The 25,051-nt window shown below is 41.2% G+C and overlaps 1 protein-coding gene across 1 annotated transcript in view; it reads left to right on the top strand.

Annotated features, from left to right (window-relative positions):
* Window positions 1–481: 481 nt before the first annotated feature.
* The window catches only part of LOC126273301 (WAS/WASL-interacting protein family member 1-like), a 151,863-nt gene continuing 127,293 nt past the window's right edge, over window positions 482–25,051 (top strand). The window contains exon 1 of the mRNA XM_049976847.1: window positions 482–1,270. Within this exon, the coding sequence (XP_049832804.1) occupies window positions 482–1,270 (789 nt within the window). The remainder of the gene's footprint in view (window positions 1,271–25,051) is intronic.

Genomic DNA, 25,051 nt, shown 5'->3' with positions numbered 1-25,051 from the left:
TGATTTGCATATCACAGCATCTTCTTCCTGTCGGTTAAATTTCGCGTCTGTAGTACGTGACCTTCATGGTGTAGCAATTTTAATGGCCAGTAGTGTATGACACCGCGAACTGTCTTAGTAGCAAGGTTGGTTATTTGTAAATAGTACGAAATAAAAAAAAGACAAAATAAATGTCACCTCAGTAGAAGTAGATCGAAATTTAACGTATTTGCGTAAAAAATTAGTATTTTTTAGAAAAAATAAATATTACTAGTAATTGGAATTGCGCGTAGTTGAGTGAGGAGTAGGGTGAGTAGGGCTGTGGGCTGACGACCCAGGTGAAGGACGAGGGTCATCAGGTGGCCGCAGCGGCGCGAATGTCAGCAGGTGGCTGCGCCCGGGCTGCGCGCATGCGCCGAGGGCCGCGAGGCGCGGGCACGGCCGGCCGGGCGGCAGTGAGGCGCGGGATGCGGGCCCGCGCGAGCCAGGCGCCAGCGGCAGCATGACGGCGGCCGGCGCGCGGCTCCCGCCGGACAGAGTCCGCGACCTGTTCGCGGGCATCTCAGAGGACGACGACGACGACGACGAGGACGCGATGCAGGACAAGCTCATCCCGCGGCCCAGCCGCCGCGGCCAGGCCTCCGCGGGCTTCGGCGCCTCCTCCGCGGGCTGCCGGAGCAGCAGCAGCGACAGCAGTGGCGGCGGAGGCGGAGGCGGCGGGAGCACGGGAGCGCGGAGACGGCAGCCGCCGCCCCCGCCGCCGCAGTCGCAGGCGCAGTTCCAGCACCAGCGGCGGCGGTCGTTCCACCGCGCGGCCGACCTGTCGCCGCGCTACCAGCGCGCCGGCGAGTACTCGGGCCACCACGCGCCCGCCGTCTCGCCGCCCGCGCCGCCCCCGCGCCGGCGGGCGTGCTCGATCGCGGTGGCGCGGCCGCCGCCCGAGCTGTCGCTGTCGCGGCTGCTGACGCCGACGCCGACGCCCGACTCGTCGCCGCCGCGCACGCCACCGCCCGCGCCGCCCACCTCGCTGCACCCCAACCTGGCGCGCTTCCTGCGCGCCGACTCTCCGCCACCCATGGGCTCCCGCCACGGGCCGCCCGCGCTGTGCCCGTCGCCCGGCGCCACCACGCCCGTCTCCTCGCGGCCTGTCAGCCCCCGGCCCTGCTCCTCCGGGGGCGGTAGCCCGGCGCACTTCCAGCAGCAGCACCACGGGGGCGGCGGCGGCGGCGGCGGCGGCGCCGGACCCTACAGGGCCAGGACCTCCTCCATGCCCGCCGTCCCCAGGCACCGCGTGAGTACCCCCAGCTCCTACGTCCTCTCAACCTATCCGGACAAATTTTCGCACATCATTGTTTTTGTACCGGGTGATCAAAAAGTCAGGATAAATTTCAAAACTTAATAAACCACGGAATAATGTAGATACAGAGGTAAAAATTGCCGCACATGCTTGGTATGACATGGGGTTTTATTAGAAAAAAAAACACCCCACATTGCTAGACGCGTGAAAGATCTCGTGTGCTCAGCCGCCATTTCTGACATGCTTGGCCTTCCAGGTCCCCAGACCTCAGTCCGTGCGATTATTGGCTTTGGGGTTCCTGAAGTTGCAACTTTATCGCGATCGACCGACATCTCTAGGGATGCTGAAAGACAACATCCGACGCCAATGCCTCACCATAACTCCGGACATGCTTTATAGTGCTGCTCACAACATTATTCCTCGACTACAGCTATTTTTGTGGAGTGATAGTGGTCATGTTGAGCATTTCCTGTAAAGAACATCCTCTTTGCTTTCTCTTACGTTTTTATGCTAATTATTGCTATTCTGATCAGATGAAGCGCCATCTGTCGGACATTTTTTGATCGTTCGTATTGTCTTGGTTCTAATAAAACCCCATGTCCCTCCAAGCTTGTGTGTCAATTTGTACCTCTCTATCTACATTATTCCGTGATTTATTCAGTTTTCAAATGTATACTGACTTTTTGATCACCCGGTATTATGGAGAAAACACTCCATATACTAAGATTTAATGTGCACCAAAAGCCGTCAGTAATTTTTTTATGGAGATGAACTTCATAACATCATGTGTTACTTCGCTGCTCATTTTAAAATGCATCTCTGTCTGGGAAATCTGTGTCATTATTTGAATCTTCGTGTCGTCCAATAGCGAGGCCAATCAGGTCCCCGTAGCGACGGAGGGCGGTGCAAGTATTATGTGGCCCACACATGCCACGGTAAGTGGCATCTCAGGTGTCTGGAGCTCTTGACATACAGTTGTCGGAAAGAGTACCATTAGCCTCCAGAAATCCTACAAGATTTCAAAAGTAACCCGTACGATTCTGGTGTTTTACTGGTTGACGGTTTTCCTGTGCCATCCAATACTTCTTCTTCAGTCGTCGTTCCCACTATGCATAACATGATCCATTAGCTCTATAAAGCTGTTGGTTAGTAGTCCATAACATATGATCCTTCACAAGGCTTATGGAACAGGGTGATAACACCAGCCATAAAGAAAGCCAGAAATTGCATCTCTGGTGTCCAGAGCTCTTGACATACAGTTGTCCAGAATAGTACCATTAGCCTCCGGAAATCCTACAAAATTCCAATGGTAACCCCTACGATTTTGGTGTCTTACTGGTCGCCACTTTTCCAATGGCATCCAGTACTTCTTCTTCAGTCATGGTTCCCACGATGTATAACATGATCCATTACTTTTCTATGGAATTCATCCATAACGAAACATTCTCTGTTTCTAATCTTTCGGCTGCAAATCGTTCAGCTATCTCCAAAGAAAGTGGTACGGTCTGACAGTAAACCGCTTACTTTCACCTTCACAGGGTGAAATTCGTCATACAGAGTGCGTTTCACAATTCTGGCAATTATGCACTCTGCCCCAGAATGTACCCTGTATATCTATAGGTGATTCTGTAATGATGTTATGCACAAGACACTGCTATATGCGACGTAACAACAATCTCCAGAGGGTGGATACTGACACCCATAGTGACAGCGACTACGGTGACACTGAAGAGGATGAAATGGAGGAAGATGGGATGTAACAGCAAGTAAGACACCTAAAATTTTGAGTCAGTCAAATAACAGTTTATGTCAGTCAGTACCGGAGTAAATGTAGTGCAAGGTGCTGGAAATGTAGCCAAGAAAGTATCCAATTTGTACTTGGATGAATACTTAACGTTAATGTGTAGGTTTAGTGATACCAATTCTCTATCGCTAACTATAAACCATTCCAAGGTATTCATTGCCAATCACAATTTGTGATCGTATTAACAAATCTCTCCTCTACCCTATCGTCTTCTTACATTCTATTTAAAACAACAAAATTTTATTTGTATTTTTAAGTCGAATTATGTTCTATAATTATTATTCTGTGCCAAATGATTCACATAAAAACTACAAAAAAACATGACATACGAACACTGTAATATTTAGAATTGTTTTAAAGTATTAGGTGTCTTTAAATGTGCAATAAATAAACAAATGTACAGAGTACGATTGGGAAATCTGGTAACTATGCACTTTCCATACCCACTGGCGACTCAGGGATGAAGTTGAAATGCAAATTGTCACTTTGAGGTAAGGGTCACTGACCCGAAATGACCAGGTCATCAGTTATAAGTACTTTGCTTTTCATGTTTTGGAGGGTTGCAATATTGCCAAAACAGGAAAAAATTATGTAGCAAACATTGACTCCAAAATGTACACCTCAGAGTTATGAGCATTTGTTCAGCAGAAGACATATCTTTCACAGTAACAAGTATACATCTTAAGGTATACACTTTAGAGTCTTTGTTTAATGGGCTTTTTTCTTTTTTTGATCAATACTATCTTCTCCAAAAATATAGAAAGCAAAGACCTTGCAATAGAAGAGGTCCAGCGTCAGCGGTAGCCGAAAGAATGTCGCTTATAACTTTGACTCGATTGTTTTCGAACAAGACTCCCTTATCTCAAATTGATACATTTACTCTTCTCCATCACCACTGAAAGTCTGAAATATCATTTTGGAATTATACTGCATACCTGTGTCGTTTCAACTGAGAACACACCAAAAGCCTGTGATCTTCTACATCGGGTTATTTCGTGATATCTTCTAGGATGAATAGGACTTATAGCATTTATTTCATCCCTGGTGATTTTTGATATAAGTGCATTAGTCTGTGGCCCAAGGCAGGTTTTTTGGCCTAAGGTTTCATCTTCTAATGCTGGAAACGTCCTCAGAGAGTATAAAGGCGTCTTTAGTGGTTTTATAACTCTACAGACTCAGCACGGCAACCTGAGCCTTCTGAATTGGAAAGTTCTCCTACAAATTTCCAACGAGTCAAGAATTAGGAGGCAAAACGCTAAGTTCAGAAACATGACTTAATGTCCATACAACAAAAATAATCAAGTATGTAAGTAGTGGATGGGGCAGCCTACGTTTTAGAAACAAATGCATTTATTTCGCTGAAATTTTGTTTGTCTTTGGTCAGTCGTGATGACATCTGCTTCATGCAGCACAAACCCTATTGCGTCTTACCATCTGACAAGGGATAACGAAACAATATATCATTTCATGGAAATAATCCACAGGTATATACATAAGTTTTTTTCCAAAAAAGTGAAAGTTACGTTTCAAGTCTATATAAATTTTTGGGGGAGATTGGCGGGGCGAGGGGAAGGAGGGGGGATCCCATGGGGTTTCTCCGCACTAATAAAAACGCTGTACAGCGTAGGAGACGACGAGCACGTTTTAAGATTGGGCGTGGTATGGAGGAGAGAGCAAATTTATATGAAAATAAATGTCGTATTTTATAAAGTGATATTTAGTCACTACACATTTACCGCACCACAGCATATACGTTAATTTTATTATGAGCAGCAAATCCTAAATCTGAGAAAACAAAGTACTAATTTTATCAAATAATGTAGAGAACATAAAGAAAAAATACATTAATAAAGATGAAAGATAATAATATGAAGAAGAAGAAGAGGACGAAGTGTAAAACACACTACAAAAACAAAAGAGAGGTGATGAAATTGTTACCAAAACAGCACGTGAATAGATATATTCCCCAATCATTACATCATTATTCCATTTTCATCCATAACCTAAACGTTATTTGTATCACATCCTTTTCCGATTCCAACGCTAAATTCTTTAATATTTTTCTATTTCTCTCTACGTCAATGTGCACAGCAGGCTCAACAAACACTGACGCTACTGTTTTGGCAATTCCTGCGTATCGTGAGGCCTTCCTCGACCGAAGTATTTTAAATATCTTCGAAGTAATTCAATGAAACTGGATTTTCTATTGTACTCACGTTAAGTGTTACAAATGGTAGCGACGAACAGGAGGCAAACTGCAAATAGTAAGGTAATATCTGCTGTGAAGTTGCATTGTATGCCGTTTGAAGGCCTCTTAAGAACGGAAAAATTTAGTTTATTTATTACAGAGTGTTCAATAGAAATACCGTGTATAGTACTGTTTAACAGAGTAGAACGCAATGTACTCATAAAATAGCTCAATGAAGGATTCATAACTGTCATGAGACTATACGCAACAAAGGCGTGTGATAAAAAGCTATAACATCGGAACTCATCTTGCATCTTGGAGTCTAAAACTGCACATATGTAACAAGTAATACTTTCGATCACAGCCTCAGAGAAACGCTTACAGTTTCTCGTATATTATATAAGTACACCGAACACTAAATTAGTAACATTTTTTTTCATCGCTTGTAAAATGTACGTCTCTCAAGCCTGGGATGACAAGTGAATATCATGTTTAAGGAACATTTTCGTGTTTCGGGTATGTTAAGCTTCGTGTTTTAATTTGCTAGCATGATGCTGTCGCTTTGTAAAACATTTCTTTTTGATAAAGGTCGGCCTTTCTTGTGTATTAGCGGACCACGTTTGTGTAGGTTGCTCAGGTGCTGAACCTATTCTTAGACAATGACACATATTGCTGACCTCTAGGACTACATCTGTAAAGAAATACTAGAAAAAGTTAAAATACTTACACCATCTACCGCATACATCTCAAAGCTGACTTTGGCGTCTAGAATAAAATGCAAAATACTACGTTCAATTCTAAAAAAAAAATGAATGTTCTACTCGAGTTACTAAAGCGAAGAGGGATATCAGTACGTTCAGAACACGCTTATGAGCACTTTACGACTTTGACTTATTTTCATTCACTTCTACTGTCTGCAATCAGCAACGTATGACTGTCCTCAAAGAATACTGGATGCAGTCGATGAAATGTTACTTCCCTTCACACTTCGTCTGTACATTTTATGTACATTTATATTTCGTTTTGATTGTTTGTATAATTTATTTCATGCTATTAGCGTCTTTCTGACGTCACAGGACTGAGGCCAACATAGATACGGTTTAAATTTTAACATTTTCACACGAACGAAATTGTGAGTTTTGAAAAGTATCTATTCGGTCTTCGTTCTTCATATGCGATATCGACTCGCGGAAAATTTTACAAGTGTGCTACTATGAGCTGCCGTACAGCCTTTTGACTTACAAGGCTATTAATCAGAACAAAATAGAATGTATTAATTTTACTCACATAAACTGAATTGTTTAAATGTACTTAAGTTTTATAATTAATACATATTTACGTGTGACATGTCTGTTCATTCGGACATGTATGAAAAACAGATACTGCACGTATAAATAAGTACAAATATGCTCCTTGATGGCGAAATGATATCTTTTGTGCGGATGCACTCACCCGTCTGATCACTTTGAGGGCTCACCTGAGTAGCTGTGATCTAGCACGGGGTAATGGATGGAGGACGCAACATCTGGAGTGAGCGAGATGGGGAATTTGATCTGTATGGAAGGCATTTGCAGATCTCCGGGGAAGTTAGGGGAACTATTTTAGAGAAGTGGATCATATGAGCTCTTGTTCCGGTGCGGTACAAATTTTTACATGTCGCCCCACGTAATGCAATTCCCATATGCAGCTAAGATCTGAAAATTTTCTTCAAAATAACAAGGAATAAAATAAAATAAAATAAAGGCTGGTACAAGTGGGTTCTAGCCTTAGCCAACAAATAACCAGTTCGTGCGATTAACCACTTTCTTTCTTTTTTTCTAAGAATCTCATTTTATTCGTCTCGTTCGTAGCATTTTCTCGGGGCGGAGGTCCCATGACAACAGTTCAAGTTCATCGTTGATCCATTCACTTAGTTTTTTTTTTTTAATTACAGAGAGTAGCTAACCCTCTGACCGAACACGCTGAGCTACCGTGCCAGCTTAAACTAACCTATGCTAAGAAAACGCACACCCATGCCAGAGGGAAGCTTCGAATCTCCGGCGGGAGGGGCCACGCAATCCGTGACATGGCGCCTCTAACTCAGGGCCACTCCGCGCGGCAGCACTCGACCACAGCAATGTTACAACAACTGTCACTCTACGATCGCTCATACTGTATGTACGCACTACACATTACACGCAGTTACAAAGAAAAATATTGCCCTGGTGCTGTGAGAAACATAGCACTCATAGTGCCAGAAGGGAAGACGTCACATTAGAGCACGTACAGTTGAAAACAGGCAGCGGAGTCGCTTCTGTGAGGTAATCGTAGCATGGCTGCCTATCATTTCGACACTAGACACTGGTTTCTAGTCATGGTGGAGGAAGTGCTACAAAACAGGTTTTCGTTAGTATTATTTGCATACCAGGACGCATTTGCCTAGAGATGGTGTAATTTTAGTGCAATTTCCGACTCGCATTCAAATAGGAATGCTATAATTTTAGTGCAACTTACAGCTTGTATTCAGAGAGAAATGGCGTAGTTCTAGTGTGATATTTACAGTGTGCATCAGCACAGTAGCTCATTAAAACTGATGATATGATAGATGTGTGATAGAAACTTCGCATCCAGGAAGACAAAACGAACAATATTAAAACTCAGACAGTTACATTTGAAAAGATATATTGGTGTAAATATTAGCACTGCAGATGAAGAGCACACAAATATGGAAGCATTAAAAGATGTAAGAAACCAGCAAAATTTATGGTCTTACAACCAGCTTTAAATATCGAGGAATTGGATGATTCACAAAAGATGGAAATTTGAACATACCAGAAAAGTTCCACTTTCTGTTCTACTTTTACCTCTATATCAGATAGTTTATTGCTCCATATTATTTCTATTACAATGGTGTTGCAATATCAAGTGGAACGAAGACTAGACATCACGTAAATTTTTTGCTGCCACTTCCGTTTATTCGTACAAACATGTGCAGGATGTCTTTAGTTGCATGTTCTTAAACAAAGATACTTCCATTGTACGCAGAAAACGTTTTTTGAACATATATATTACAGAAGCCTACTTTAGCTACTTTTTCACAAAAATGGTATCTGTTGTGTCTACTGTGTCCAAATCCTGGATGCCTGCATTCATTGCAGAATACAGCTGGATTAATAGGTGTTGATTATTTATAATGTATCAGCTTGCAATCCAGATAGAAAATAGATTACAAAAGATTTCAAGTTCTTTCTGCATTTTCTTTGTACGTTGTACGTTGGTATGACGAATATACTCCACACGACTGATAATGTCAAAATAAGAAAGTAATGTACATGTGGCGCTCTGCAAATATGAAGTCTGCTGGTGGTGGTGGTTAGTGTTCAACGTCCCGTCGACAACGAGGTCATTAGAGACGGAGCGCAAGCTCGGCTTAGGGAAGGAAATCGGCCGTGCCCTTTCAAAGGAACCATCCCGGCATTTGCCTGTAACGATTTAGGGAAATCACGGAAAACCTAAATCAGGATGGCCGGAGACGGGATTGAACCGTCGTCCTCCCGAATGCGAGTCCAGTGTGCTAACCACTGCGCCACCTCCCTCGGTATGAAGTCTGTGTGGTATGGATTCGACGTCCTCGATATGATTCCGGAGGTGTACGCTGAGCGAATTGGTAGGCACTGGTCACGCCATTTCCGTAAATTACGGGCTGGTGGATATGGTGGGCTAGACGTTGACTTGAGCACACCGTCATCACCGTAAGACGAGTCCGTCCTTGTGATGCAGTTATTCTGCTACAAGATGCCATCGCCGGCAGGGACGACAGCAAGCTCGAAGATATGAAGATGGCTCCCAATAAAGTTCGCGTAGTCGACAGCAGTCATGGTGCATTCGATTGCTACAACTGGTGGAGTGGGAACCAAGGTGAATGTCCCCACCACCCCAGTCCCATGGAGACCATCGTAGAGATGCTGGATATCGTCCTGTGGAACGGCTTGCCATGCCATTTCCACCTGGCGCCTCAGTTGGACCAGCGTTCGTGCTGGACGTGCAGACCGCGTGAGACGACGCTTCATCCAGTCCCAAACATGCTCAATGGGGGACAGATCCGGAGATCTTGCTGGCCAGGGTAGTTGACTTACACCTTCTAGAGCACGTTGGGTCGCACGGGATACATGCGGACGTGCATTGTCCTGTTGGAACAGCAAGTTCCCTTGCCGGTCTAGGAATGGTAGAACGATGGGTTCGATGACGGTTTGGATGTACCGTGCACTATTCAGTGTCCCCTCGACGATCACCAGAGGTGTACGGCCAGTGTAGGAGATCGCTCCCCACACCATGATGCCGGGTGTTGGCCCTGTGTGCCTCGGTCGTAAGCAGTCTTGATTGTGGCGCTCACCTGCACGGCGCCAAACACGCATACGACCATCATTGGCACCAAGGCAGAAGCGACTCTCATCGCTGAAGACGACACGTCTCCATTCGTCCCTCCATTCACGCCTGTCGCGACACCACTGGAGGCGGGCTGCACGATGTTGGGGCGTGAGCGGAAGACGGCCTAACGGTGTGCGGGACCGTAGCCCAGCTTCATGGGGACGGTTGCGAATGGTCCTCGCCGATACCCCAGGAGCAACAGTGTCCCTAATTTGCTGGGAAGTGGCGGTGCGGTCTCCTACGGCACTGCATAGGATCCTACGGTCTTGGCGTGCATCCGTGCGTCGCTGCGGTCCGGTCCCAGGTCGACGGGCACGTGCACCTTCCGCCGACCACTGGCGACAACATCGATGTACTGTGGAGACCTCACGCCCCACGTGATGAGCAATTCGGCGGTACGTCCACCCGGCCTCCCGCATGCCCACTATATGCCCTCGCTCAAAGTCCGTCAACTGCACATACGGTTCACGTCCACGCTGTCGCGGCATGCTACCAGTGTTAAAGACTGCGATGGAGCTCCGTATGCCACGGCAAACTGGCTGACACTGACGGCGGCGGTGCACAAATGCTGCGCAGCTAGCGCCATTCGACGGCCAACACCGCGGTTCCTGGTGTGTCCGCTGTGCCGTGCGTGTGATCATTGCTTGTACAGCCCTCTCGCAGTGTCCGGAGCAAGTATGGTGGGTCTGACACACCGGTGTCAATGTGTCCTTTTTTCCATTTCCAGGAGTGTATATTAGATAGGTGCACAAGTTCGTAGCGGTTTTTTGTTTTGAATATCTGTATCTCGGTTGCTTTGGGTTTATTTATCGATTGTTACTTTTTTTCTAATTCACCGCTGCTATATGAATTTACACATTCTCATTTTGTCATCTGGGAACAGTAATTGGCTAGAAAATGGAGTGCCAAATCAGAACATTTCCGACATATTCTTCTGTTTGCGTTCTGTAGTGAGATGACAGCAGCGGAGGCAGCCAGAGACTTTGGCGTCGTGTATGCGGATAATACCATTCGGCAGAGCATGGCAACAAAATGGTTTTTCTCCTTTAGGGGAAATATTTCTGACATTAGTGACTCTTCACGTTCAGCAAGACCTTCGGGGTTTGATAAAAATCGTTGAAGTGCATTAATCCATAAAGACCTACTTCATTGTCCTCTAGAATGGGCAAATGTGAGTAAATTTGATCATTCCACCATAATGCGACATTTGCAAGGAGTGGGGAAAGTTCAAACATCGAGTGTACCAGTACCGCGTGCACTATGCCAGAATCACAAAAATCAGCGGTTCGCCGCATGTGCATCTATGCTTACTCGTCATCAAATGTCTCGAGAACAACACCGACTTTTCCTACCCTATGTCGTTACTACTGATGAGAAATGATGTCCTTATGGAAATACAAGGAGAGGAAACGAGTGGTTGAGCCCAAACAAAGTACTAACTCCCCGTACAAAGACTTGAGCGCATCCACAAAAGATAATGTTGCGCATCTGGTGGAACAACGACGGTGTGGATTGCCTCACCGATGCTTAACCATCACTGCTGACATGGATTGTCAACAACTGAGACCTCTTGCAGACGCATTCCGGTAACAACCACCAGGAAGAATGCGTGAAGTGATACCACTCCAGTATAACACCAGCAGCCAGACTGACAGAAAACCCTATACAGAATTTCGGTTGGGAAGTCATTCCATAGCCACCTTATTAACCTGACTTGTGCCCTCAGATTTTCACCTTTTACCCTCTAAATCGAACAAACATTGAACTAACTTCCTTTCCGGTAGAAAATGTGCTCCAAACGTAGCTCGACGAGTTCTTCACATCAAAACTACGTAATTTCTACAGCTACGGAATCGAAAAGTTATCGTTGGCAGACTATTGTAAATAGTAAAGGAAACTATAATAATGATGACTAAAGTCGCTATTATGTGAATCTGGTGTCCATATTAAGCTTAAGAAAAAGTGCTACGAACTTATGGATAATTCAGTAGTTTGCTGACCGTGTTACGTGTCCGGGATGCCTAACGCTGAGTTGTTTCTGAATTTTATTGTTTCTCCTCTTATTTAGAACGTAGTTTCAAATTCAACACAGATATTGAGGTCCTCAAGTCATAAAAAAATACCGCCAAACACATCAGGAATAAAATAAGTTGCGATTTGTGACAATTAATTCATACAAGTAATCAGCGGAAGACTGTTAGAAGAAAACAATTGATAGAAACCAAACTGTTCCTCGTAATTAAATGCATTCAAATGAAATTTAAGGCATGAAACAACCCGAAATTTCAGGAATGCTCATGTTCAGTGTTATTAACAGTTTCGTGTGCAGAATTTTTTCCTGTTTCATTTCAGATGAAACTCCCGCTGATGACCTCGATGTTGAGCGCCCATAAGCCCCTCAGATGAAACTCCATCCTATACTTTCTTGTGAAAAGTGATTTATTTACATATTGTTTAATTTTCCCCAGTAATATATTTAGTCGTTTGTTTCGAGTTCTCTTCTTCAATGTAGAATTTACGTTCCTCTGTGCTGTCCAAATCTATTTTACGGATAATGTTCTTTACAAAGTTACGGCCGTGGCACATAATTGTATTATTTTTTCATTCGAGCGTAGGCTGTATAGTAACATGACGACAGGATTGAACAGCCATAAAAATATTATTTCAGATTATTCTTACAATTTAAAAGGGAAAAATAATATCGGAATCATAGCGGAGTTTATCGTTGTTCGCTATACATGTGACTGGACTACAGACATATATGCGTTCATAGTTACTGGTTCATCATATCGTGGCCGAGTACGTTGACGACCGTACTGTAGGTAAACGTGCATGGCGTGTAAAATTTGATATAAATTTACTCGGAGGATGTGTAAACGTTCATTGGTGTTTTTGAAAATGAGTTAAGGCTCGAAATTTGCCAGTAGCCATAAACGAAGTACACATGTAACCCAAGCAACCAGCTAGAATATCCCCGTGTAAGTTTTCGAGACTATGGTGTTCACAAGAAGAAAAGAATAAAAATGAAAATACTGAAATAATTCGACGCATAGCTCTGCGGCAATTTCGGCTCGTGTTGGTATGAATGTTAAGGACAGGTCCGCTATATCTCATAACGTAGATACAGTTTTAAGTTGTTTTACTGACGCCATACTCCCTCATACTGTGCGTGAATTGTAAAGGAATGTAGGCCTAGTACAGTTCGTATATGTAACTATGTAGGGCCATTGGAAACAAGTAGCTACGCCTAATAACGGACGTTCCGCTAAAGAGTTGTATAAGCTACATACCACTCATACCTGCTGCTATATTACTATGTTCTGGAAGAAAATATTCAGTTTTAGAGAAATCTCTGTCATAAAATCAGACAGCAGAAAGCAGAAACCCTGGAACACTCCTTCCTTACGCTGCTGACGGAAACACAAATGACGAAAGAACGTATATCATATACGAGATAAAGGGAGGGCAGACTGTAGTCGGAGCCGCTCTGACCATCTTATAGAGAGGAACACGTGCCAAAGGGTTGAGAATTAAGAGCGCCGCTTCAGTTACGTTAACCCATGTTAAAGGGAAGGGTAAGAACAAGGGACTGTAAGTGAATTTAATATTTGTTGTCTAACTACCTCTATGGAGCGATATGAGCATTAATGATTTCTTTATCTTTTCTGACTGCTTCCTCCGGATGTTTGCAAACTCATAGTAATGAGGCTGTCGAAAGGCACAGACCTACACAAGATTCACTGTTAATTCAAAAATTACAAGTACAAATAGAAACAAGAAAGAAAGTGATAGTCATGTATAATGAAGGAAGAAACGATATCAGGGCGTTTCGTACAGGCTATTTTGGTACGAATTTTTATTTAATTTTGTTTGATATAATATGTTTATTATTATGTCCTCGAGAGGCATAAAAAGGAATTCTTCTGAGGAAACGCAAATCACATTTAAAAAAAATTTAGAACTGAATATTTAAAATGCCAGAATTTAACAGCCAAAAGCACTCCCAAAAGTAAGGTCTCCTATTTTTTTTATAAGTACATAGACCTGTTTATTTCTACAATGATTTACATCAGTTTACAGCTTGAACATTTAGCTATTTTTCGACATAATTTCTTTCGATGCATTTTTGTAGATGCTGTGGCAGTTTTTCTATGCCCATGTCATACCAGCTCGCCGCCATGCTATTCAGAAACTGATGATACTCTTCTTTCACCTCGTCGTCGGAGCTGAATCCCTGGGACCACTATTAACGCTGACAGGTACTGTGACACTCTGAAAAAAACTCAAACGGACAATTCAGAACCGGAGAGGAGGAATGTTGAGCAAGGGCGTACACATTCTCCACTGCAACGCTTGCCCACACATCTCTCGGCAAACCGTTGCTCTCCTGCAACAGTTTCTGTCGAACATAACCACCCACCCACCCTATAGTCCTTTGTTGGCGACCAATGACTGTCTCCGGTTCCCTAGCTTAAAAGAATATTTGGCCGGAAAGCGATTCAGTTTCGACGATGGGGTGTAAGAAGAGGTTCATAACTTTCTGGCGAGCATGACATGGGCATACAAAAACTGCCACAACGTCTACAAAATGCATCTTCAGAAATTGTGATTATATCGAAAAATAGCTACATGTACAAGTTGTAAACTGATGTAAACCATTGTAGAAATAAACAGGTCCTTGCACTTATAAAAAGATAGAAGACCTTACTTTTGGGATTACCCTCGTATTTACAAATGTTATTAACAATTTTATGAGGATAAATGATGTTTTACGGTTTCTCTGATGGCATCGATTCGTACTTCCATAATAAAATCCTTGCTACGTTGCTATACGTTGACACTGTGTCTGAAATGTAATTTCTAGAAAATGGACTGTAATGGTGAGGAATCTTAGGCCATGAATGTGAGCTTAGAACGCTGAATAATTTTTCATGCCAGAATCAAAAACTTGTTGGTAAAACTTTCTCTCCGTCCAACGGAACAATTTTCTTTCATCGTATTTTCTGCTCTTTTATACTTTTGAAACGTAATCGTATGTTGTGTACCCCATACATTTCGTTGTCTCTCTTCAAAGTAACCGCATATCTCAACTCACATCACACGACGGCGGATCTTCCGACCTCTCTGGCACTGTGGCTACAGGCAAATGGAGCGTCTTAAAAACATTCAGAAATATTTTCCAGTTGTCATGGAACTGATTTTGTAACTCAGGAGATACGGCGAATATGAAAGTAGAGCGAATAGGAACTTTAAAGTTCTGTTCTGCTGAAGAAAACGTGGAAGGAAGTTGTGCAAGATGACGCTGTTCCATCAAAGAGAACAGTAGCTTTATACAAGAAAATTCATACGTAGAAGACGTTTTGAGCAAGCACTTTAACAAAATAGTCGAGGAGATTGGTGTGAGCGGTTGTGCAGGGATAACAGGAAAGGCAAATAAAACTATATGAAATTGTAATAATTCTCACATTCCCTTCCGATAAGCGAAATCCATCAAGGCTCTCTACAGTAATACTTCACTAGAGGTTGATTACATCTGCAATAGGACACTAAGTTCATAGCCAGATACAATGTGACGACGCGACAAGTTTAATATGTAACTAATTCAGTGAAATATTACAGAGATATTGATAGAAATAAGTCATTATCGGTAAAAATATAAGTGTTACTCTTTTTTAAAGGACATCATACTCATGGATGCAGCAAAATTTTAAACAATGAGTTAGCTAGATAGTCGTAGTTTTGAAAAACAGTATTCACTGATACTGCTATTTATGTATTCACAATAAATCTTGTTAATTTTTTAAGTGATAAATACGACCTGTTCGAGTCTTCTGCCAATTATAGAAACACCTGTGTCAGTCACAACCTTATGTTAGGCAGTTTACATTTTTATGCTATATTGTTCAGTAGGACTTGTTTTCATTCTTACCTAATAGAATTATGGAGAAAGTTACAGAAGGTTATGTATGTGAATTACGGAAGAGTTGACATCTTCTCCATGGGAAGAAATTACTATCGACGAGTCACATAATTTTATATTGATCATGAAGGCTCCTTCTTTTCTCTTTTGTGAGAATAATGCTTCTTTTACCTAAATTAAGAAACAGAATTTATTCTTCCAATAGAATGTATACTTCCTACCACAGACTATAAGTCTTATTGCCAACTGTTTAATGATTAGAATACGTAAAGTATACATATAATTGTGAACAAATCTATCGTGGAAAGCCATTTGGGTTTGAGAAAAATATACGAAGTAATAGAAAAATGTAACCGTGACAAAAAAAAAAAAAAAAAAAAAAAACTGACAGGCAGCATGTGTGTTTCCGATGCATACCACTTTCTTCCAGGAACTGAAATAATACACAGCTATACTATTTTTTACTATGAACTTCGGTCAGCTTCAGACCATCCATGGGTCCTATAACCTATTCAGCTGTGTGTTCTACAATTACAATGACTACTTCGTCTGAACTGTTCTGCTATAGTATAAAATTATGGTAAACAGCATATGTTGTGCGACAGTAGAAAATGTAAGAGTGAGTATACGCCGCAGTTGTGGAATACGCATTTGAATAGGATTTATAGTGTGTGAATGGTCTGCATTCATGACAGACGTCCAACAACACCTTCACAGAACGTTTTTAAGTTAACACTTGTTCAGAGCTACTTTTATACCCTAGACGAAAACTTTAAATATAATAATCAACTCTATTTAAACAAGTGACTGATATATGAAACCACATATACAAACATATGTATAATACGTATCTCTGACAGCTATTTTTATACCCTAGACAAAAACGTGAAATACAATAGTCAACTGTATTTAAACAAGTGACTGATATATGAAACCACATATACAAACATATGTATAATACGTATCTAATACTTTTTTCAGTTGGCTCTTTCTATATCGTAACGTCAGTCCCACACGTATATGATTATTCCAAACATGAAACGTAGCGCTACTTTGTTGAACTTCAGTCATGCCTCTTTCGAGTGTAATTTCAGTGTCGTAATTGTCCAGCAGCATTTTATTTTTTCTAATTGATATCGTAAGGCAGGGTTGTCTATGGAGTACACATAGGACAACGAGCGTGTCGTCAACACTAAACAGTAAATGTCATGCACTTTGTCAATCGCTGTTGTTTTCATTTTGAGGAAAAGATCTGAAGGTTAATACTATATTTTGCGCTACTGTATTTACATCTCTGTTAAATAGTCACAGAAACATTGAATAATAGTTGTTGCTACAGATGTAAATCGAAATACACCAAATAAGTAACAGTTTTCTTACATGATTGCCACATGGCTTCCGAAGTGTTGTATTCGTCGAAGAATATAATTATATAATAATTTTGGTAGATATTTCTACTCCATGGTTGTTAAAATGTCCGTTGTTTCATAATGAACTCGTAAGCTGAAAACAAGGCAAACTGTTTAGTACAAGTCTGTCTTAGTCTATTCACTTACAAACCTCGCGGATTTATTTACTTCTTAAAAAACGTGTATAATGCAACGCACGTCTTAAGGGGGTAGGACGTCAAACGGACCAACGTGGAGCAGGAGAGACACCACAGGACATTTTCGGTTCCACTTTCTATAATTTTACAAATAAATTCATAGAACTTTGTCAGCATGACCATGAAGGATTCAGAATTCATACTCATAGCAGTGGAAGTTCGAAAACAGAACGAAGTAATTTTTTTACATGTGAAATTTGATCATTTTTTTCACCTGCTAATGGCAGCATTTGTTGCTGTACGTACACTTTTCTTCATGAGTAATTTTGCACAGCATACAAACCATACTTAAAGGTATCTGAAACACTAGAATTTTCCAAATCTATTAAAAACTGTGGTAAAAAATGAGGTAATTAACTACAAAATTTGTGTTTTTTCTAAACATGAAGTTTAAAATACAACAGATCATTCGTTTTTTTTAATAAATTAAATACATTCTAGAGTTTCATACACCTGTAAGTATGGTATGTATGCTGTGCAAAATTCATCGAAGAATCTCTCTAACTTATGAATAAAAGTGTACCTATAGCAACAAATGCAGCCATTAGTAAGTGAAAAAAATGATGAAATTTCACACGTAAAAAAAAATTATTTTGTTATGCTTTCGAATTTCCACTGCAATGAGTGTGAATCCTGAATCCTTCCTGGTGATGCTCACAAAGTTTTATGAATTTATTTGTAAAAGTTTAGACACTGGAAATTAAAATGTCTTGTGATGCCTCTCCTGCTCCAAATCGGCCTGTTTGACGTCCTTATCCCCCCTTAAGAGAGGGTAAAAATGAATGAAAGACTTCACGTTCTGCAAATTCTGTGTGTGCCACTGTAGCAGTATGCAGATATCTGGTTCTGAGATGCAATATACGGGGTACAGTGTGTTCCCATTTGGATGGACATGTCAAAGAATTGCTACGGCTGAAGAAACAGAAATGAAAATTAATGCGAGTGTGAGATTAAAGCAGCAAGAACACACTGGAATATTGTTTGTTCACCGTTTACGCACCTGCCGCCTAACGCGCACCAAAGTCCCTGTTTCCTCATTTTTCGCCTGCCTGTCTACATCGGAAATCCATCACGGTCGTTCCCGCTTTAAAGACAGAAAAAAAACAGAAATTCGTTTTATAACTCCGTGACGTCGACATGTGTGATACATACAAAGAGAATACGAATACGTTTTATTGAAATCTAATTCCAAACGAGAACATTCAGCTGCCTTTCATATAGTGTTGCAATCCTACCAACAACAAAATGAACCCATTAATTGAAAACTATGCGACTATAAAAAGTATATACTGCCATTTCACTATCATAAATCGTCTTTATCATCGTCATCCACTGCCAGATGGAGGCCTACTCATGTCTATTTCATAAATCATACTTTTTTCATTGCAGTTTTGCTTGAAATTAGTTTTCACTTAACTTAGTTTCACCGATTGTGGTATTCTTATATGTAACGGTTTTCAGATTTCCAGTGTTGTGGTATCTGCTATACTAACTTTTCCAGTAAAAATTTTATAAGTTCGTGTTACGTATGGATTTGTTTTGTACCGCATTTGATTGGATTCTTTTTTAAATGCGTTGCTCTACATGCCCAGCTTACACTAATGTCATTCCTTTATGTTTCTTTGAGCAGCTTCTTCGTGTGGTAAGCGGAAGGAAGTGAGTGTGCACATGTAAAGTGACGTTTCAAATCCTACCAATGGAAAGTGAATACACACACTAAACTCCTACATCAACGTCAAAATATTCACAGCGATCGTTTCGTACACTCATTTCTCATAAGATTATTGTCATCGTATGAAAATATCAAAGCTGGTAGTGTATATTATATATAACTAAATATATAGTATCAAACTACGGAATGCAGTTTGCATAGTTAGGCCTAATGCATTAAATTGAGTGTGCACGATCTATGTACAAACCGCTGATTTTTCCTTTGTCCTACTCATTTATCGCTGTCTCTCATCGGATGCCATATGCATTTACAACAGCAATTCACCGACGTCTTCCTTCTTTACAATTATTATCTAGATAGCTCACTTAAACGTGGTCACATACACTGGAATCACGCGGAACACAACCCAGGATAAATACTTTATTATAGGCCATAGGGCCTTTAAGGAGTGACATCTCCAGTACTTTGATCTTGCTCTGTAAACCTGATGGTGAAGACTGACCAATACACTCCCTATGACCATTTGAACCCTACATACAGTTACATGTACGTGGAAGGAGAGGAAACCACAAACAGTGGCTGCTGATTCATGTCATCTGTAATAACTATTCAAATGTTGTTGTTGTTGTTGTTGTCTTCAGTCCTGAGACTGGTTTGATGCAGCTCTCCATGCTACTCTATCCTGTGCAAGCTGCTTCATCTCCCAGTACCTACTGCCACCTACATCCTTCTGAATCTGCTTAGTGTACTCATCTCTCGGTCTCCCTCTACGATTTTTACCCTCCACGCTGCCCTCCAATGCTAAATTTGTGATCCCTTGATGCCTCAAAACATGTCCTACCAACCGATCCCTTCTTCTAGTCAAGTTGTGCCACAAACTTCTCTTCTCCCCAATCCTATTCAATACCTCCTCATTAGTTACGTGATCTATCCACCTTATCTTCAATATTCTTCTGTAGCACCACATTTCGAAAGCTTCTATTCTCTTCTTGTCCAAACTAGTTATCGTCCATGTTTCACTTCCATACATGGCTACACTCCAAACAAATACTTTCAGAAACGACTTCGTGATACATAAATCTATATTCGATGTTAACAAATTTCTCTTCTTCAGAAACGCTTTCCTTGCCATTGCCAGTCTACATTTTATATCCTCTCTACTTCGACCATCATCAGTTATTTTACTTCCTAAATAGCAAAACTCCTTTACTACTTTAAGTGTCTCATTTCCTAATCTAATTCCCTCAGCATCACCCGACTTAATTCGACTACATTCCATTACCCTCGTTTTGCTTTTGTTTATGTTCATCTTATATCTTCCTTTCAAGACACCGTCCATTCCATGCAACTGCTCTTCCAAGTCCTTTGCTGTCTCTGACAGAATTACAATGTCATCGGCGAACCTCAAAGTTTTTACTTCGTCTCCATGAATTTTAATACCTACTCCAAATTTTTCTTTTGTTTCCTTTACTGCTTGCTCAATATACAGATTGAATAACGTCGGGGAGAGGCAACAACCCTGTCTCACTCCTTTCCCAACCACTGCTTCCCTTTCATGCCCCTCGACTCTTATGACTGCCATCTGGTTTCTGTACAAATTATAAATAGCCTTTCGCTCCCTGTATTTTACCCCTGCCACCTTTAGAATTTGAAAAAGGGTATTCCAGTCAACATTGTCAAAAGCTTTCTCTAAGTCTACAAATGCTAGAAACGTAGGTTTGCCTTTTCTTAATCTTTCTTCTAAGATAAGTCGTAAGGTCAGTATTGCCTCACGTGTTCCAACATTTCGACGGAATCCAAACTGATCCTCCCCGAGGTCTGCATCTACCAGTTTCTCCATTCGTCTGTAAAGAATTCGCGTTAGTATTTTGCAGCCGTGGCTTATTAAACTGATAGTTCGGTAATTTTCACATCTGTCAGCACCTGCTTTCTTTGGGATTGGAATTATTATATTCTTCTTGAAGTCTGAGGGTATTTCGCCTGTCTCATACATCTTGCTCACCAGCTGGTAGAGTTTTGTCAGGACTGGTTGTCCCAAGGCCGTCAGTAGTTCTAATGGAGTGTTGTCTACTCCGGGGGCCTTGTTTCGACTCAGGTCTTTCAGTGCTCTGTCAAACTCTTCACGCAGTATCGTATCTCCCATTTCGTCTTCATCTACATCCTCTTCCATTTCCATAATATTGTCCTCAAGTTCATCGCCCTTGTATAAACCTTCTATATACTCCTTCCACCTTTCTGCCTTCCCTTCTTTGCTTAGAACTGGGCTACCATCTGAGCTCTTGATATTCATACACGTGGTTGTCTTCTCTCCAAAGGTCTCTTTAATTTTCCTGTAGGCAGTATCTATCTTACCCCTAGTGAGATAAGCTTCTACATCCTTACATTTGTCCTCTAGCCATACCTGTTTAGCCATTTTGCACTTCCTGTCGATCTCATTTTTGAGACGTTTGTATTCCTTTTTGCCTGCTTCATTTACTGCATTTTTATATTTTCTCCTTTCATCAATTAAATTCAATATTTCATCTGTTACCCAAGGATTTCTAGCAGCCCTCGTCTTTGTACCTACTTTATCCTCTGCTGCCTTCACTACTACATCCCTCACAGCTACCCATTCTTCTTCTACTGTATTTCTTTCCCCTATTCCTGTCAATTGTTCCCTTATGCTCTCTCTGAACCTCTGTACAACCTCTGGTTCTTTCAGTTTATCCAGGTCCCATCTCCTTAATTTCCCACATTTTTGCAGTTTCTTCAGTTTTAATCTACAGGTCATAACCAATAGATTGTGGTCAGAGTCCACATCTGCCCCTGGAAATGTCTTACAATTTAAAACCTGGTTCCTAAATCTCTGTCTTACCATTATATAATCTATCTGATACCTTTTAGTATCTCCAGGGTTCTTCCACGTATACAACCTTCTTTCATGATTCTTAAACCAAGTGTTAGCTATGATTAAGTTGTGCTCTGTGCAAAATTCTACTAGGCGGCTTCCTCTTTCATTTCTTAGCCCCAATCCATATTCACCTACTATGTTTCCTTCTCTCCCTTTTCCTACACTCGAATTCCAGTCACCCATTACTATTAAATTTTCGTTTCCCTTCACTATCTGAATAATTTCTTTTATTTCATCGTACATTTCTTCAATTTCTTCATCATCTGCAGAGCTAGTTGGCATATAAACTTGTACTACTGTAGTAGGTGTGGGCTTCGTATCTATCTTGGCCACAATAATGCGTTCACTATGCTGTTTGTAGTAGCTTACCCGCATTCCTATTTTCCTATTCATTATTAAACCTACTCCTGCATTACCCCTATTTGATTTTGTGTTTATAACCCTGTAGTCACCTGACCAGAAGTCAGTTCCTCCTGCCACCGAACTTCACTAATTCCCACTATATCTAACTTTAACCTATCCATTTCCCTTTTTAAATTTTCTAACCTACCTGCCCGATTAAGTGATCTGACATTCCACGCTCCGATCCGTAGAACGCCAGTTTTCTTTCTCCTGATAACGACATCCTCCTGAGTAGTCCCCGCCCGGAGATCCGAATGGGGGACTATTTTACCTCCGGAATATTTTAGCCAAGAGGATGCCATCATCATTTAATCATACAGTAAAGCTGCATTCAAAACATTAAAGCTGCTATTCAAATATCTTCCCTATATTTTTCTGTAGCAGTACCGCCCACGAATCGTTCGAATTTTTCGTTATAAATTTTTTCGACCATCGCTTACGGCGAAAGCGCTTCCGTTTAGCTATTTTTTGTTGTTAATACAAGGCTAGGAAAGCCTTGTCTCATTTTATCGTAGAAATTACACAGTTCTCTCTTCAAAGTAGATCAGCGCAGTTATTAAATTTTAGTGAACCTTGCAAACGATTAAATGCAATCTCTCAAACTTCTTCACACGTTCATATTTATTTGCTAGTTTTTCATTATCTGTTTATTACTGAGCCGTTGTCTTAAAACCACAGAAGTATTTATATTTGATGATTGAACTATGAATCGATACAACTTCTATCCTTTTTAGAATTATTTATTCGTATTTAATTTCACAATAAAATTTTCGTTATAATGTCCCGTGCATTAGCAATAAATATTTACCTCAGTCAAATGCATTTCGTTTTACTTCAGAGCGTCATATGAAGTCACAAAATAATGTAGTTCACATAAATCTACTGCAATTAACATCCTTTTGTTTGACTTTGCAGTCCTCAAAGCGAGTTTTTGCATCACATAAAGCAGTGCACTACACAGCAAGGTAATGCGATTTATCTGCACTCATGAAGATCGAGAATGCAGAAACGTCTAAATCATGCTTCTCCATCCTGAAATTTCTTCCTCAAATTAAGGCCGGTATTTGATATTAGTAGACTTCCCATGGCCAGAAATGCCTTTTTTGCCACAGCGAGTCTGCTTTTGATGTCTTCCTTGCTCCGTCCGTCATTGGTTATTTTACTGCCTAGGTAGCAGAATTCCTTAACTTCGTTGACTTCGTGACCATCAATCCTGATGTTAAGTTTCTCGCTGTTCTCATTTCTACTACTTCTCATTACCTTCGTCTTTCTCTGATATACTCTCAAACCACACTGTGTACTCATTAGACTGTCCATTCCGTTCAGCGGATCATTTAATTCTTCTTCACTTTCACTCAGGATAGCAATGTCATCAGCGAATCGTATCATTGATATCCTTTCACCTTGTATTTTAAATCCACTCCTGAGCCTTTCTTTTATTTCCATCATTGCTTCTTCGATGTACTGATTGAAGGGTAGGGGCGAAAGGCTACAGCCTTGTCTTACACCCTTCTTAATACGAGCACTTCGTTCTTGATCGTCCACTCTTATTATTCCCTCTTGGTTGTTGTACATACTGTGTATGACCCGTCTCTCCCTATAGCTTTTCAGAATCTCGAACAGCTTGCACCATTTTATATTGTTGAACGCTTTTTCCAGATCGACAAATCCTATGAACGTGTCTTGATTTTTCTTTAGCCTTGCTTCCATTATTAGCCGTAACGTCAGAATTGCCTCTCTCGCGCCTTTACGTTTGCTAATGCCAAACTGATCGTCACCTAGCGCATTCTCAATTTTCTTTTCCATTCTTCTGTATATTATTCTTGTAAGCAGCTTCGATGCATTAGCTGTTAAGCTGATTGTGTGATAATTCTCGCACTTGTCAGCTCTTGCCGTCTTCGGAATTGTGTGGATGATGCTTTTCCGAAAGTCATATGGTATGTCGCCAGACTCATATATTCTACACACCAACGTGAATAGTCGTTTTGTTGCCACTTCCCCTAATGATTTTAGAAATTCTGATGGAATGTTATCTATCCCTTCCGCCTTATTTGACCGTAAGTCCACCAAAGCTCTTTTAAATTCCGATTCTAATACTGGATCCTCTATCTCTTCTAAATCGACTCCTGTTTCTTCTTCTATCACATCAGACAAATCTTCACCCTCTTTCCACCGATCTGCTCTCTCCTCTGCATTTAAGAGTGGAATTCCCGTTGCACTCTTAATGTTACCACCGTTGCTTTTAATGTCACCAAAGGTTGTTTTGACTTTCCTGTATGCTGAGTCTGTCCTTCTGACAATCATATCTTTTTCGATGTCTTCACATTTTTCCTGCAGCCATTTTGTCTTAACTTCCCTGCACTTCCTATTTATTTCATTCCTCAGCGACTTGTATTTCTGTATTCCAGATTATCCCGGAACATGTTTGTACTTCCTCCTTTCATCAATCAACTGAAGTATTTCTTCTGTTACCCAGGGTTTCTTCGCAGCTACCTTCTTTGTACCTATGTTTTCCTTCCCAACTTCTGTGATGGGTCTTTTTAGAGACGTCCATTCCTCTTCAACTGTACTGCCTACTGCGCTATTCCCTATTGCTGTATCTATAGAGTTACAGAACTTCAACCAATTAAGGAGCGTGTAATGAATACCTGTTCTTTTTGTGGTACTAAGAATGTTCCCGTCCGTGTGTGCTTGTAAATCAATCATAACTCAACAAATGTAGTTTTTTTACCTCTATTAATCAAATTGTAAGTGAAATCAGTATATTTGCAGCGAGAGTATGCTGTGAATCGGTTGAAACAATCACATTTGACTTGTGAAAGAGGACGTAACTAAGACAGTATTCGGAAGGCTGAGACTACAGACTTAAGGCGACAAAACCTTTGA

Source organism: Schistocerca gregaria, chromosome 5 (genome assembly GCF_023897955.1).
Source record: "Schistocerca gregaria isolate iqSchGreg1 chromosome 5, iqSchGreg1.2, whole genome shotgun sequence".
NCBI classification, from domain to species: domain Eukaryota; kingdom Metazoa; phylum Arthropoda; class Insecta; order Orthoptera; family Acrididae; genus Schistocerca; species Schistocerca gregaria.
This window is presented reverse-complemented; position numbering and strand designations above follow the sequence as displayed.